General features: G+C 35.5%; 1 protein-coding gene across 2 annotated transcripts; it reads left to right on the top strand.

Moving 5' to 3' along the window:
* Positions 1-9,994: 9,994 nt before the first annotated feature.
* LOC131608959 (uncharacterized) lies at positions 9,995-15,801 on the top strand. Of its 2 annotated transcripts, XM_058880567.1 has the most exons (7): positions 9,995-10,674; positions 11,996-12,142; positions 12,499-12,848; positions 14,357-15,101; positions 15,184-15,280; positions 15,363-15,417; positions 15,491-15,801. In XM_058880567.1, exons 1-7 carry the CDS (start codon positions 10,269-10,271, stop codon positions 15,551-15,553), a joined length of 1,863 nt encoding a protein of 620 aa, XP_058736550.1. In that variant the 5' UTR covers positions 9,995-10,268; the 3' UTR covers positions 15,554-15,801. The 2 variants fall into 2 exon arrangements, with proteins under 2 accessions (XP_058736550.1, XP_058736551.1); XM_058880568.1 differs by lacking the exons at positions 9,995-10,674; positions 11,996-12,142 and having other exon boundaries at positions 12,766-12,901.
* Positions 15,802-17,402: the final 1,601 nt, after the last annotated feature.

Raw genomic sequence — 17,402 nt, 5'->3', positions numbered from 1 at the left:
GCATTGACCTCATTTCTCCCGCTGATGGGCCTTTTTGTAGTACCAGAGGTGGAACCTATTTGAATTTTTCCATTTTGAATGCCACTTTCGACACGTTCTCCGGTCAGTATCAGGTCAGTGAAACCTGATGATGAGCTTCCCAGCAAATGGCTATAGAAAGGGCCAGTTAAAGTGCCCATGAACATGTCAACTAGTTCGCGATCAGATAAGGGTGGTTGAACCCTTCCAGCCATATCTCTCCATTTTTGTGCATATCCTTTGAAACTTTCTTTTGGTCCCATAGACATGCCCCTTAGTTGAGTACGGGTTGGCGCAAGATCAGCATTGTATTGGTACTGTTTGTAAAAAGCAGCAGCTAATTCTTCCCAAGTATGAACCTTGGTATTTTCCAGCTGATAGTACCATTCGAGTTGTGTACCCGACAGACTTTCTTGGAAGAAGTGAATCCACAATTTGTTATCTGTTGTATGAGGTTGTATCTTCCTCACATAGGATCTCAGATGTAGTTTCGGGCAAGAAACTCCATCATATTTTGCAAAGATAGGAACTTTGAATTTTGGAGGGATAACAACATCCGAGATGAGCCCCAGATCATTGAAATCTAAGCCAGGTATTTTTTGTATCTCCATAGCTTTCATACGGTCTTCCAGCTGTTGGTATTTTTCATCGTCCGGTTCGTCCCCAGAATGATCATTTTCTTCATTTGAAGAGAGAGAGGGTTTAGCAGAACCCTGGTTGCTTTGATTGTCTTCTTGTTCATCATCACCGACTGTTTCAGGGATCGGTGGCTTTGTGAACTTTTTGACTGGGATTTTGATCTTCCTTTTCAGGTGACTCACGCCTACAGATCCTTTAGGCTTCTTTTTCTTCTTGATTATCAGGGCTTTCAGTTCTTGCTGCCCCTTTGCCAGTTCCAGAATTGCCACTTGAACTTGGGCATTCTGTGCTTCGAGATTCTTGATGCTCATTTCAGATTCCATCTCTTCTGACTGAAATAAACAGCGAGAAGATGAGAAATCCGTCATGTGAACCTGTTATGCCATGTGTATGACTGGATGCCATGTGTATGCAATGTATGAAATGTATATGCAATGTATATGAATGCAATGTATGCATGAAGTGAAATGTGTGTGCAATGTTTCAAGGATCTTAGAGTTTAGATTTGTTAAAGAAGAAACAAACGTTAGTTAATCAATTTATTTCTTTTTTCTTCTTTTTTTTTTTTTGCTTCTTTTTTCTTTGCCTCATTTGGGCTTACAAGACAGAAATAAAATAAATGATCCTTCAGGTCTCCCGTGGACGCTTTCTCTTTGCCCCCAGGAATGTGTTGATCTGCTGTTCTTCTTGAAACTGTCCGGTGAGCTCCAATATCCTTCTCTCATAGTCTTGACAGTATGATTTGAAGGTGTCTCTTTCCTCTTTGAGTTGAACCCAAGATTTTTGCAACTCTTCTAGGTCAGTTGGCATGTCTGGGTGTAGAATAACTTGAGGTTCATACCCTTCGACCTCTGGTTCAATAGTCACAGGTAGAACAGCGGGATATGGCATAAGGAGTTTCTGAGCATGAGTGCGGACCCATCTGAGGTAGGGTTCCATAGGAATAGAATTCCATTGCCCCAGAGTTTTGCTTTCTATTCTATAGACACTGCCCCATGCATGTATGAACCTTCGTCGGTGTCTATGAGAATCATTCTCGTAATCAAACACAATGCCATGGATAATCATGTCATGAGGACCGTTGCTCCTTGCATATCCGAATTGGCGTAGAGCTAAAGAGGGATTGTAAGTGATGCCTCCTTTGATGCCAAGGAGTGGCACATTAGGGTACTCTCCACAATGATCAATGATAGTAATGTCTTTTTGAAAGAAGTTGTTCCACCGGATATCTGAATGAGACAAAGACATAATCCTGTGAGACCATTGCATTCTTTGTTCATTTCTCAACACTGATCGGGGAAGATGAAATGTAAACCACCTAGCCAGTAGTGGTATACAGCACATGAGAGTTCCTCGTTTCTTCATGGTACGAGTGTGTAGAGAATGTAGAATGTCTCCCAGCAATGTTGGTACCGGGTTACGGATTAGGAAAAGGTTGATGATGTGTACACTTATGAACTGGTCGGGATTTGGGAATAAAACCAATCCATAGATCAAAAGTGCCATAACTTCCTCAAAAGCTGGATAACTTTTGTTTTCTAGCAGTAGTCGAGCCTTTTCCAACAAGAACTTGGCAAGCAAACCCTTAACTCCACTCTTTGTTTCCCAATTGGACTCGACTTCTGATTTCCGCAGATGTAAAGCAGCAGCAATGACTTCAGGTTTTGGAATCCTTTCTAAACCAGTGAAAGGTAATTGATTTCGAACAGGCAATCCCATTAGTTCAGAGAATTCTTCCAAAGTGGGTACCAACTGGTAATCAGGAAAGGTAAAGCAATGATGTTCAGGGTCAAAGAACTGGAACAGGACCCGTATCATGTCTTCTTCAAATTTTGAGGTAACCAAATGGAGTAGGTGACCATGCCTTTCAGTGAATTGAACATTCCTGGGGAATTCTGACACCAAGTCTTTTAGCTCAGATGGTACCGTTGAAATGTTGATTCGGATGTAATCTTTGGTGGCGGGAGCCATTACCTGCAAAAACAAAGGTAAACTTTTTGATCCTTGAAGTGTCTGGTGCAAAAATGATATGCTTATGATGCAAACATGTGGCACACAAAAACAAATCAAACAATAGCCTTAGGTTTAAAGGCTTGCATGGAGCTGATAGGTGATACCCTCCCCACTGAAGTTGAGTTGGTTAAAACCTGTCCTAGAATAGCATTCGGGTTCTATGATCCTTGGAAGTAACATCTCAATACGGCGCTCGAGCGGCCGATCAAAATATTCCTCGAGGATAACTAACTTCGATCAATTTCAAAGCTAGCCACTTAATAGGCCACAAGTCAAGTTCAACTAAAAAGGTTCTAAGACAAATTAGTGTTTAATGACATTTCGGAAGCCTAATATACTCCTTGATCGTTTTCAAGGGACATCAGTATAAACCAAAGTGTCGCACTAACGATGACTACCAGCTCAACCGTATCGGTACATGCCGTACAGTTTCCTTGGTCTAATGTCATATACTTAAGGTATCTCGAGATTCGGGTTAGAATCTTTCACACAAGCAAAATACCCAAGCAAGCCTTTGAAAAATAAAGCAATCAAGTCAAACAATTGAAAACATCGACCTATTCTCTTAAGGTAATCCCTTTTGAAAACATTTTGTTTTTTGAAAGTATTCCCCAGCAGAGTCGCCAGTTCTGTGGACCTCCGATTTTTTTAATACCGGGCCATACCTCTGTTCTGTAGAGATACGTGAACTGACTCTTTTTTTTGTCGCTTAATGCTTTCGCATTTTTGAAAATTCACAGAGTCGCCACCGACCTTTTATTTTATCCAATTAAGGAAAGGTTTATAAAAGAAACAGAAAAAAGACCTTTAAGAAATTCTGGGTAAGGGGGTAGGTTATACAAAGGGAAGGTGTTAGCACCCTTTGTATCCATGGTTATCCATGGGCTCTTAAGTTTGCTTAGCTCACTTGTTTTTCGATCACTTTTCAATTGCTCTGAAATTGCTCATATGTGGTTTCAAATACCTTTGTAATTTGAATTTTGTAATGATCCGTGTGTGGATGTATACAAAATGCTTGTTTATCTTTCGAAAGGTGTTTTGAAAAGAACGTTAACTTTGTAATAACCCGTGTTTGGATGTATACAAAGTGTTGTCTTTTTTGAAAGTTTTGAAAAATCAACAGTGTATGAGAATTTTGTTTGTTTTGATTTGAGCAAGCAAACTAGGAGGTCTACCCTGAGTTGTAAGGTCTTTATCCTGTTTCCTTTAAAAATCTATCCTTTCACCGGATATAAAAGCAAGGTTCGATTTTGTACTCAAAATAGTAGAATTTGACTTTGATTTTGAAAGAATGAAAAGGATTACCTGAAGAGGTGCAAGTGTGATTGTGATTGGATTCAGATATTTATCTTTGAAGTTAGTGATCTAACGGTTCAATTTTATCTTTGACATACACGCAGTTTATATGTATGCTGGAAAGTAAAATGCGGAAATGTAAAGTGCGGAAAGTAAATCTACGCTATTACATCGATTGTGCGGGAAATGTAAACTAGCCTATTTACATGAATTTGACATCCTATACATTTATCTAGGAATTTTAAATTGCAAGAAAAATAAAAGGCATGTTTTTGGAATTTTTATGATTGGTTTTAATTATAATTAATGCATGATTAATTAAATTAAAATGAAGAAAAAAGATGAAAATAGATTTAAACCTAGAAATTAAGTTTAAAATATGTACAAAATATTTGTCAATTAATTTTAAAACAAAACTATATTTTTTTGGAATTTTTGAAATTGATTTGAAATTGATTAAGCTAATTAAAACATAATTATACAAATAATTATACAAATAATTAAAACTCAAAGAGAAAATTATTCAAAATATGTACAAAATTAGTTTATAATATATAAACAATATTTTATATAAAGAACAATTTTTTTTATGATTTTTTGATTGGTTAGAATAATTAAAAAGCAAATATATAATTATATACTAATTAATTATGCAAAATAGCCTTAATTTAAATAAAATATTAATATTTTTATGCCTAAAAATAAATAAATATTTTATCAGATTAAAACTAAAAATAAAAATATTTTTGGTGTTTTATGATTGGTTGATTTTAATAAAAATGCAAAATATAGAGATTTATTAATTAAAACCTGCAGGGGGGTGTGCTAAGCAAATCTGGAAAAGAACTATGTTTAGTTCAAGAGATGCTTTTTGGGCCAGAAACCAGGGGTGTGGATATCACTACGTACAGGCCCAGTCCACTTGTTCTTTTATTTTTTTTCTGATTTTTAGTTATGTGGGGTCCACGTTTTTAAACCAGAGCCAATCATGTTATAACGTTTTGCCACGCATGCCACAGACTTATTGACCAGCCAATAGGAGCGAGGGAAGGAGCCACGCGTGCAGTCAACCCTGCCCTAGCTTTGCTGACCGCCGGAATAGTGTTTTCCGGTTGTCTTCTCCGGCGAGGTAGCTTGCCAAACCTGCGAAAACGTTAGTTTAAACACCAAATGAAGGCCCTACCCCCCTAAATCGAGGCCTGGGAATCCATTGGTGAGGTTAGTTTGGACTGAAAGTGCTTGTGTTAAGAGATTCGAAGAGAAACATAAACTCACGGTTGACAATGGCAACCTATGTTCAGGACGTTAGAACTCTCATGCTAGGGTTCAAACCTGATCTGATGGTGATTATAAACTCAACCATAGCCATGAGACATGTTAACAACGCATAAAATTTGAATTTGAACTAAATGAAAGTTTACCAAATCGGAGAGTGAGAGAACTCGAGTTTCAGGCCTCTATGAACTTGGTTATGGATCTGAACTTACTCAAATAAGTTCCAGGAAGTGATTTATGGACTTAGTTTGCTTTGAAACTAGCTGCAAATTTGAATACGAATTTTGAAGTTTCTTTGATTATTTTTTGAAATATGAAGTGTGTTCTTGCTATATCTTTGATCTATTTCGTGTGTCCTTCTTACATTGAAGTATACTAGCCTATTTATAAGCCAAGGGCTGCTTAAAAACTAAGCTAAAAGCATTGATGAGCTTTGTTGAAACTTTGATTTTTAAATATTAAAAATCTTTGAAAACTTGACCAAGTCACCTTGCCTTTACTTCTCTTGCCTTGCTCTTCAATCTTCTGCAGAAAGAGGAAGATTCTTTGAGGTGAGTCATGCTTGATTTGTAAGCTACCATTTATCCATGCATTTTCCTTTTAATTTTAATCTTAAAGTAAGATAAAATCATGCAAAAATGGATAAAAAAAGGTATGGGCTTAGTCTTGGTCGTGGGAGGCCCATAGTAACATGGAAATGATGTTTGAATGCTGAAAACTTGGCCCCATTTGGAAAAAATGCCATTTTGAACAATGTTGATTTCATGTATTTTCCCAAAATTTAGCCAACTTCAACAAGGTGTAAATCCTTCAATTTTTGTCATATGAAGGAGATCTTGCACTTTTTAGAAACCTCAAAGAGTCCTCTAACCAATGTCTTTGGTCTCATGTCAAAATGATTTTTGAAGCTCCTTGTGTGTCCTTTTGAAAAAAGTGTCTTTTTGTTGACTTTGAAAATAACCTGTAATGTCTTTGATCATATTTTTCAAATGGTGAATCCAATGACCATGGGATCAATGGCATTTGAAAGATAATTGAATTTCCTTCAAAACAAGCTTTGGTTTGAATTTTTTGGATGAAGGATGAGAGAGTTATGATCAGTCAAAGTTGAGTTGACTTTTCAGGCAAAAACCCTAATTTTGAATCTTAGAGTTTTGATTTTTTTAATCTTTCCTTGATGAATTATGATCATCCAATGATCAAATGATGAATCCTTTGACAAAATATGGACTTTGGCAAAAAATTTCATTTTTGACTGTCTGTTGACTTTTTGGGTCAAACGGGTCGTCTGTTGACTGTTTGAGCTGCTGACGGTGCGTCTGAGTGAATTGAAGTTTGAAAATTTGTATGATGGTACTTTGAGATATATGGATGTGTATGAAATCCATTTGAGCTCTCAAAAACTTGTTGCTCCTGTAAAAACAAGAAAAACCCTGATTAGGGACTGTTTGTGTAGGAGACAGTTAAGCGTACCTGATTTTTGTGCAGTGTTGAGTCTCTGCTAATCGCGTGATATTCAGAGGACTTCTAGAACAAAAATCTTGGAATTTTGAATTGTGAAAGATTGATTTGATTGATGGTACAAAACACTGAGAATTGTACTGCCAGCAGTTTGGCTGTCAACTGACCGTTCAGGTATTGGTGTAGCAGTTAGAGTGAAAAATCAACAGTCAAAGTTAATTTTCTTTTTTGTTGTTTTTTGTTTTTGTTTTATGTGAAAAATGAAAGTTTATTTACATGACTTGTTAGAAAAACACAGACATAATAAATAACTAATATTTACGGTATGCGGGCAAAATTACCGATAATAACCCTGAAAATCATTTAATGCACAGAAATAGGAATATTTGACTGGCAGAAAACACACAAAATATTATCTTAGTAATTAAGCAATATTATGACAAATAGTACAACATTTAATACTGACAGTACAAATATCACATACTATATTGAACAGTACGACGAATAAACGGTACATTTAAGAAATAAGAAATACGGCAAATTTTAAGAATGACGATTAATGACCCATGCTATGAACAATAACATGTAGATGATTGGGAGTGCAACCATTGCAGGTCCACACTCTTCAGGACTATGCAGGCAGAAGAAAGTCATGATCACCGTAGCAATGGTGATGACTGTAAGAAACAGTGTCTCTATCCACTTTGCCATTCTTGTTAGGGAAGAAGAGAAAATAGATATGAGGTAGGAATTTGAAAGATGAGTTGGAATTTGATGTGAGATTTTATGGAAGAAAATGAGAGGTATTTATAGAATGGAAAGAAGGAAAGAGACGTTGGGGAATGATGTGATTCCGTACAAAAGGAAAATTTGAGTGGAAGTAAGATTTGAAAGAAAGTGTATGATAGTGTTGGAAAAAAGAGAGATTTGATTTTTGAAAAAGAGATTTGAAAAGATTTTTGCAAATATTGGAATATAGTACAAAAACTAGCGGGAAATAAAAGATAATAATAATCTACTTGTTACCAGTACAGTCTGAGTTTCCTGATTCTGCGCCTGCAAAAAGATTTAACTCTGTACCAATTGTGTCAGTACCATTTATCTGTAAATAAATAAATAGCATGTGTGAAGTAATAAACAGTATTTGGCGTTTGCGTAAGAATAAATTCAACTGCAAGCCAAATTACTGTATAAGAAAAATTCTAAAAACTAAGTATTTCATATGTCAGGATATTTGTTGAAATAAAATCCATGATTATATGAGACTCTTAATTTTCAGATTGGAGTTTTCTTGAAAAATATGTGGGCAAATTTTGGGGTATAACACCTATATACTTGTCAATATGATCATACACATCCATACTCATACATATTTGATGTGATTTACTTTGTAGAGGTATGTTCTCTCTTTTATTCATAATCTTTATAACTTTAAGATCATTTATATACATTGATACCTTTGCTTATACTTAATATACTTTGACTTTACTCATAATACATGTGTCATATCTCACCCATATTACTTGATATACTTATTATTGATGCTTGCTTAACATGTATGCCATGATTGCTTGATTTCTCATTGATATTGCTTGTGTCACCAAATCCAAAGGAATGAGATAGTATTGACTAAAATTATCAAGGTACTCACCTATTTCCCTCTTGTTTACTTTATGCTTTGTATTTGTAAAACTTAGCACCAAAATCTTGCTTTGCATTTTTAAATCCTAGCACTCCCCCCTTTTAAATCTTGCTTTGCATTTCTAAAGCTTAGCCATTTTTAAACATGCTTTGTATTTCTAAAACTTAGCATTCCTCCCATTGCCTTTCATTTTTAAAGTCTGCCTCCATTTAAAGACTTGCTTTTTCTTGTTAAAGCTTAGCATTTTAAAAACTTGCTTTGTATTGTTAAAGCTTAACACTCAAAAACATTTTGTCACTTAGGCTCTTTATTTTCCTTTTGAGGGAAACTACAAATTCTCTGACTTCCCTATTGCACAAAAGAGGTATGTAGGCACAAAATGTGATGTCTTGCCAAGCATAATAAAACTCTTTTCCTACCATCCCACTATATTTCACATAACAAAAACAATAACAATAAAACAATAATGTACATTTTCAAAGAGGTTCACATAGAGTACTACAAATGTGAGGGGTGTTAATACATTTCCCTTGCATAACCAACCATCGAACCTAAAATCTCTGTTTATTTTATCAGTTTTGATTTAAAAACTTCTTTGGGTTTTACTTCGTTCTTTCCCCATTTCCTTTGGAAACAATAAATCGTAGTGGCGACTTTCCATAAAATACGAGCTAAGTCAATCCAATGACATCAGTCTCAATTTTTCCCCGCTACAGGTTCCTATATCGAAAATACGTGATGACACAATGGGATAACTGACTCAACAATGATCCGTGTAAATTAGCACACATATTAGTCATGTATCCAAAAACATCGACATGCCTACACAGTTCTGAACTACATGGAGCATAATCAAACTGGATAGGTTCCACCACCTATCTTAGAGTCAATTATGTTAACAAACTCGTATGTATCCATCGATGATTCCTAAGATCATTTTAATGAGTTCAACCTCTATATAAATAGGGGTTTCACTCCCTAAGTGTGATCACACAATTAATCTACTCATATATTATCTGTCAACATATTGTTTAACTTAGACATCAATATATATTTTTATAGGCACACCCTCTACATCCAAAGAAACAATAAAGGTAGGATATAGATAAAAGATTACAACAATACGATCATAAACACCAAACTCACATCACATGTTCATGTGAAGATCTTCTATATATTTGAACACTTTTATTTTTAATAAATTACTAATAAAAATGAGATCCACCTAAAGACCGATAGAACATAACTAATATAAGATTCATTTCAAATTAACACTTAAAAAGACACTTTGAAAGATTTATTTAGCATATTGTCAAAGAGTTTAAAAAACATACACTAACTAAAATAGTTTTATACTATTCTTCAATAAAAAATTATCATTTATCATATCAGAAGACTACTTAGATGTTCTTGGAGTAAAACTCACTATATAAATAAAATATATGTATAAACTAATTTGAGTGATAGAGATCTCCTATTTTCTCATTGTCAAATAGGATGAGTCCATTGTTGATGCTTCCATACTTTAATACGTTTCCATTATCCAAACAATTTAAATTTTAAACCTTCTATTATCTAAACTTAAACCCTATTTAACTTTCTTTCTCTCCATCCTATCCCATTTCACATGAAAACATAACAACAAAAAAATTCTCAAAAAGTCACCTCAATTCACTATCATTTTTCAATTAAAAAACGGTTAACAAAAACAATCGTTACCCAAGAACATGTGAATATAATTGAAATACTTTACCCCAACACCCAACTTGAACAAACGACAAAAAAATTTCCATTTCTTTCCCTTCAAGTTTCCCATTTCTCTCCACAAAATCTTTTCGTCGTTTATTTCTTCAAAAACATTCCTCCCACCTAATCATGCTCGTCACTGAAACTTAAACCCTAACCGTTTTCACTTCACTCTACTATGGACGCGCGTCGAGGCTCACGCGCCGTCGTAGACCCTAAAATTCGCATGGTCGGTTTCTTCACTCCTCCCGCTCCGGTTCAATTCGAGTTCTCTCCTTCCGCCAATTCTCTCTCTCCGGTCATGATCCCTCCGCCGCTTCATTCATCGGAAAATCTCGAACTCTGTTCTCAACCTTCCGTCGTCACTTCTCCTTCCTGCGATGAAGCTATTGCCGTCTCACGGAGCCTCAATAGCTGCTCCGAAGAGATGTTTCCTGCTTCGATGTCTCTCTCTCCGTCTCCGGTGGCTTCTACAGTAGCTCGCGGTGGATTGGACTCGACGACTGTGAAGAGCGGTGGCGGAATTCCGATGTGTAATTTGACTACGGTTTCTGTGGTCAATGCTGATTCGTTTGCGATTGACGGTGAGGTTTTGCGTCTTTTTGAAATTGAGAATTTGATATGCTTTGAATTTGAACTTCGTTTAGTTTAGTGTGGAAGTAGAAAGATACTGAAATTTAAGAGGATTTGATTAAGTTAAGCTGTAAATGTTTATTGTTACTACATTTAATTGGATTAATTGAAGATTTGTATGATTGTGTTTTTCATTCTTGGCTTATTCTGTTAGTGAATGCGCAGTTAATGCTTATCGATAACAGTGAATTCAATGTTTCAGGATCATTTGGAAGTGGAGTTGTTAATTAATGCTTTCGTGTTTGATTTGATAATTGCACGGTTCTTTATGAAAAATTTGTATTTAATGTGTTGAAATTGGCGTTAGGGATAAAGTTTTGAATAGTATCACTGCATTTATGATTGGAATTTAATTTCTGGAATATTGGAGTAGCTTCTTTAGGAAGCATGTTATTTAATGATAACATCATAGCGTGCTTTTAAAATAAGTTTCATTATGGCCTGCTGCTTTTGTTGTAATCACTCAAAATATCATTTGCATTGACATTAAGAGGAAAACATGGTGCTAATAAGTACTAGTTGTACTTTATTTCTCCTGTTTCAATTTCATGAAGTTATTTTTACAAATCAATTCTTGTCAATAGTGTATTTGTTTTGAATTTTTATTGCTTCTTAAAATTTTATGAAATTAGGCAAGAGCTTTATTTAACATAGGTTTGTAGTTTCTACAGGGAGTATCTAGTGTGATTAACACTGTATAATACAGTTACAATGCTATGGCTTTGCTTGTTTGTTATTCATGTCTAGCCCTTGCAATGCTATGGCTTTGCTTGTTTGTTATGAAAAATGCTATGGGCCTAATAGCTACTTTAACAAGTAGCCAATGCTTCTTAAGCGGCACGATCGAATTATATGTTGTTTTTAATGAAACTCACAAAACCCACCTAATTTGGCACCTTTTGAATCTTAATTTTTGTAAATTTTGATGACTGTATGCAACAATAGTTATTTTTTTTCAAATTAAAATTTTCATTTATTTTCTGCCATCTGCTATATTGATAACTTTTGTACTCTTCTCTTAGTGTTCATTTTATATTTTAACTGTTTGGCCAATCAGAAAATATGAGGAATAATTGTTGAAACAGCCTGACCAGCTTGTTGTCAATCTATTTTTGTAGCAATTCTAAGATGCTCTCTTTGTTTGCTGTTTTTCTTTCTAGTCATATATGGTCTTTTGAAGGTGTCTTGGGCAATTTTAAGCTTTCATTTAGCATAATTTAGAAATTCAAGCCTTTTTTTTACCCTTTTCCCCTTGTTTGCTATTCCCCACAGAAAGAGAGAAGCCGATCAAAGGAGGAGGATCTGCAGTGGACGTTAAAGACGAAGCTGTGAATTCAAAACAGAAGAAAGATAAGTCCTCAAAAGCTGAAAGACGTGCTCTTCAAGAAGCTCAGCGAGCGGAAAAGGCTGCTGCAAAAGGTGTGTATTAGCATTCAGCATGCTTGTGTTTGGTCGTACAAGTGCGATGTTGGTCTTGATTATACTACATCAAAATCTCCTTAGAATAACCTTTCATTGCTTAACATTTTAATTCTTATTATAAATTCCTCTGCAAAAACAAGTGAATCTGAAACATGATTGTAAGAATTCATCTGTCAATTGACCTAGTATCATCTTCAACCTACTGTATAAGGATTTGAACGTTGTTTGTTTATAATGATGATTTTAGCATTTCCTATATTAGAACATGATAATGAACTTTCATGAATTTCTTTTGTAATATAAGTCATTGTGACACTGCTAATCAGTATGTGCTTTTATATTATCTGTTGTAGCTGAAGGAAATACGGCATCTAGAACTGCAACTTCAGCGAGTGTAAAATCAGCTAAAGCTGCAAAGCCCCCACACAAAGCTGTTAATACGTCTGCTGCAGCTTCTGAGAAAAAGGGTGGTGATCGGCCATCAGAGAAGGATAGGAAAAAAGATGTTCCTCACCCACGCCTGCAATATGATGATAAGAGCAGAGTAGAGAAAGCTAAACGCCGTGCTGTGGTAAACCAAACTGAATCCAGGAACAGAGTTGAACTGTTTAGACATTTGCCACAGTATGAACATGGGAGTCAGCTTCCTGATCTTGAGGCAAAGTTTTTCCAGCTTGGTCCTGTGCATCCATCAGTTTATAAGGTGGCGATATTATCCCGTTATTTCAACTTGTTGCAATCCATAATTCTTATATGGTCAGGTTTTTTCCTTTCATAATATATGTTTTAGTTCTATTATTAGTAACACAGTCTAAATAGGATGTTCCCCTATGAAACACTGACACAGACACTGGAAACAATACTGGCACTAGTAGAAATTTTAAGAAATTAATTAATTGAATGTAATCACATGTGTTGGTGTCGCACACTAGACACCCCTTCCATCTGAAGTGTCGTTGCTACAGAGGTGTTCCCTGCCCTTATATCCTTCATGTCATAACTAAACATTTAGTAAACTCAACCAAGGACCTATGCGAAAAAGAAATCGTTTGTGGAAACTTAAAAATTGAAAGATCCAGCTCTAAATGGATTTGCATGTGTTTATTTAATTTAACACAGTCAAGACATGAAAAGTGTTAAATAGATCCAAGCATATGAAAGATCATTTATGGTACTCCTTAGTTATACATTTTGTATTCAAATCATTAACTTGAAATGGTTTCTTTTCGTGTAGCATTTGTCTATTGCTGGTAGTTTCATTAAATACAATTTCAGATCTTTATTCCCTTAGAACATTACAAATTTATTGCTTAAAGTTTCATCAATAAAACACCATTATTGAAATCTTCAGTTTTATCAGACACACTTGAGTTCATGCATTGTGATGGTTGGAGTTTTGCATTCTGATGCATCTCTAGTAATACATCTTAACTCTTAAGCATGGAATTGGTTGATATGGAATGATGATAATAATGATATTATGTATTTTGATATGTTGAATTGTTGAAATGAAATCTCTTCATTTTTTGAGTTAGAATTTGAGCCACTACTAGGGTAAACTCTAGTGGGCGCATCATTGGTGTTATTTAGTTATTTCACTTGTGAGTAAAGTTTTGATGTCTAGGGCCAAGTGGAGGTAAGAAGAAAGAGAAACACAGACTAAGTACTGCTATTTCTAGTGCAATAACATGTTTAAAGCTAAGCACATAGGCTATACTTGGGAATTTGGGGAGAAAGGAAGGGAAGGGCTTTGGAGGGAATGGGAGGAATGAAAAGATTAAGTTCCCTTCAAAGTCCTCCTTCAATGCATTTTTTAAATTCCCCCATATTGGAGGTTTTAGTTCAGTGAAGAAAATAAAATTTCATGCAAGATTCACCCTTCTCATTCCCTTTATTCCTTCCTTTATCCTCAAATTGTTAGGAGTCCCCATGCATGAAGGGAGAGTCAAATCCAAAAGACTAGTCCATTGGGTGGGAGAGTCTCATGACTTACCCAATGGACTAGTCTTTTGGATTTGACTCTCCCCACATGCGTAAGTCCTAACAATTGCCGTTTTCATTGAGAGTTAGATATACCTCAATTGTTTTTGCAAATTGGTCCCTCGTTTGGTGATTCCTGACTAAGATTTAAAACCCACTTCAATTGTTTTGCAAATTGGTCCCCTTTGGATATACTTTTTCCTAACCAGTTGTTTTTATCGTGGTTATCAGGTGGGTTTGCAGTATCTTTCTGGAGATATATCTGGTGGCAATGCTCGTTGTATTGCTATGCTTCAAGCATTCCAGGATGCCATCAAAGACTACACAGTTCCACTTGGGAAGACTCTAGTGAGAGACTTGACAGCAAAAATTAGTAGCTATGTTTCATTTCTTATTGAGTGTCGACCTCTTTCAGTCAGTATGGGAAATGCAATTAGATTTCTCAAAAGTCGAATTTCACAGCTACCTCGAACACAGTCTGAGTCAGAATCAAAAACTTCTCTTCAATCAGATATTGAGCGTTTTATATATGAGAAGATTATACTTGCTGACAAGATGATAGTAGAGCATGCTGTCACAAAAATAAGAGATGGTGATGTTCTTCTTACTTATGGTTCATCGTCAGCAGTTGAAATGATACTGTTACATGCACATAAATTAGGGAAACAGTTTCGAGTTGTAGTAGTAGACTCTCGTCCAAGTCATAGAGGGAAACTTCTGCTTCGTAGACTAGTGGAGGAAGGTCTTAGTTGTACATACACTCATATCAATGCTGTTTCCTACATAATGCATGAGGTTACTCGAGTTTTTCTAGGCGCTTCATCAGTGTTGTCTAATGGAACAGTTTATTCAGGAGTTGGAACTGCATGTGTTGCAATGATCGCTCATGAATTCCATGTCCCTGTTATAGTTTGTTGTGAAGCTTTTAAATTTCATGAAAGGGTACAACTTGACTCAATATGCTCAAATGAACTTGGTATGTTAACAATGGCGAATGAATAGGATTTCTTTAACTTTTTGTCTGGAAGAAAGCTGATATTTCCATTGTTTTCTTATAGGTGATCCAGATCTCGTTTCAAAGGTTTCGGGTAGACGGGATATTAACCACTTGGATGCTTGGGCCAATACTGAAAATCTGCAACTTCTAAATCTGATGTAAGGCATTTATATGTATATGAGATAATCCAAATTTTTTATTTCCTTACTTTAACCTTACATTTTTCTAAATCGATGTCAGCTATGATGCCACACCTTCAGATTATGTTTCAATGATTGTCACAGATTATGGCATGGTGAGTTCTGAAACTTAAAAAAGATTGTTTACAATTAATAAAAACAAAAGATCTAACAATTTACCTTTGGCAGATCCCCCCAACAAGTGTTCCTGTCGTTGTAAGGGAATATAACAGAGAACATGCGTGGATATAAACTCAGCAAATGCAGATGAGTCTCAATTTTGTGTGCATGCGAAATCCCTGTTTAGAAACCCGGAAGAAGCAATAAAATCTGTGAATGTTGTTGTGTTCTTATCTTTGAATAATTGAAGTGTAATGTAATAGGTGGGCCGCTTTGTACTTAAATTTTGGATATTTGTCTGTAGTTTCCTGTCACAGTGAAGAGTGCGGATCGTCGCCTCTCCAGGCAGATTTTGGCCATGCAGAGCTATTTTTTTTCCACTATGCGCCAAACTTTTATTAGTCATTTAGTCACAATTATAATACTTAGATATAATTCATGACAATATACTCTAGCATTTTTTGATCTATCCAGCAACCCCATTCAGTGGGAAAATATTTTGTTGCTGTATTCACTTTTCCGTCACAATTTTGATGGTTAGTTATTATTAAGTTTGCATTTTTTTAATTGCTGTTCTAATTATGTAAACTGAATAATTGTGAAGTGTGAATGATCTAACTGGGAAACGTAGAAAAGGATTTTAAAATAAGAACATCAGCCTCCACAATCAACTTTCCTTTTATGATTACAAGGCACAACAATCAACTTTTTTTTTTGGCTCAAACACAATAACAATCAACTTTAGGTGGATGAATACTAAACACATTGCATGTGATATTTAGGATGATATTTATTGCAATTCCATTAGGCTGTGGGGGATGCAATCATACAAGCATAAAACTGCTCTATAATAGAGAATTTCTTTATTGATGTCATACTCTTCTTGGTCACCCCCGGCAAATTTCTCAGAATGCTCTTATATTTCGGAAATGCATCTCCGAAGTCAACATTTTATGAAAAAAAAGGTGGTTTCGGCGATGCACTTCCGAAAACACTTTTTTTTTGTTGTAAAAAAATGATTTCGGAGATGTACATTCGAAATAAAGTTATTTTCTAGAAAAAAGGTGTATTCGAAAGTGCATCTCCGAATTCACCCCCCTTGGAAGAATTCGGATATGTACTTCCGAAATTTTCTCTAATGCAGAATCAATGAAACAAATAAGAACGCTTCGATTTATTATAAAACATGGAAATTACAAACATCACATAACATAAAATTAAAGTTACATATTGTTAAACACGGGTAAGTGAGGATGAGTCAACATTTTGATAACGTCGGCCCCCGATCTTTGAAGTTTTGCATCCAACTCGATCGGACCCTTCGAAGAAAATCGGTCGAAAGTTGTCCACAAAACCGCTAAATCTTCGTCGTTCTTGACTTCAAATGGGGTGAACTGAACGTCTTCCTCGTCATTAAGCGAAAGCGAGCGGTACTCAAGCTTGACAACCTTCCGATTTTCATTGCAAGAGAGCGTTGAGCGACGTTATCAATTTCGCGAATGGCGTGTCGCGCGAGAAACGAAATTGGAACGGCATCGGGTAGCCAGTGTTGAAGTAGACAAACGCAAGGTGGGGGTAGGTTTGTGTCATTGTTGTTTTGTGGCTTTATGTTGATGAAAATGATTGGAGTAGTATTTATAGACTTATTGGAGTAATAATGACCCAACAAACCTTATCTTGCTTTCAGTGGATGTTTCAGAAATGTACTTCCGAAATCAGCCCAAAAACAATTAAATTTCGGAAATATACTTCTGAAATAAGCAGAAACAGACATGAAATTTGAGTTTTGAGTTGTGCAGTCTGTTTTGACAAATAACTACAAATTCAACTAAGCATAAGCAAAACATAAACAATGACAACATAAAATATAGGTATATTATATATGTATTGAATCAGTTTGATTTTATATTATAAACAACAATACATACAAAAAATGACACACACCAGGTCATTACAAACAAAAAGGGTCCGGTAAAAACTA

Source organism: Vicia villosa, linkage group LG6 (genome assembly GCF_029867415.1).
Source record: "Vicia villosa cultivar HV-30 ecotype Madison, WI linkage group LG6, Vvil1.0, whole genome shotgun sequence".
Taxonomy (NCBI): domain Eukaryota; kingdom Viridiplantae; phylum Streptophyta; class Magnoliopsida; order Fabales; family Fabaceae; genus Vicia; species Vicia villosa.
Note: the sequence above shows the minus strand (reverse complement) of the source record. Positions and strands in the feature narration are given on the sequence as shown.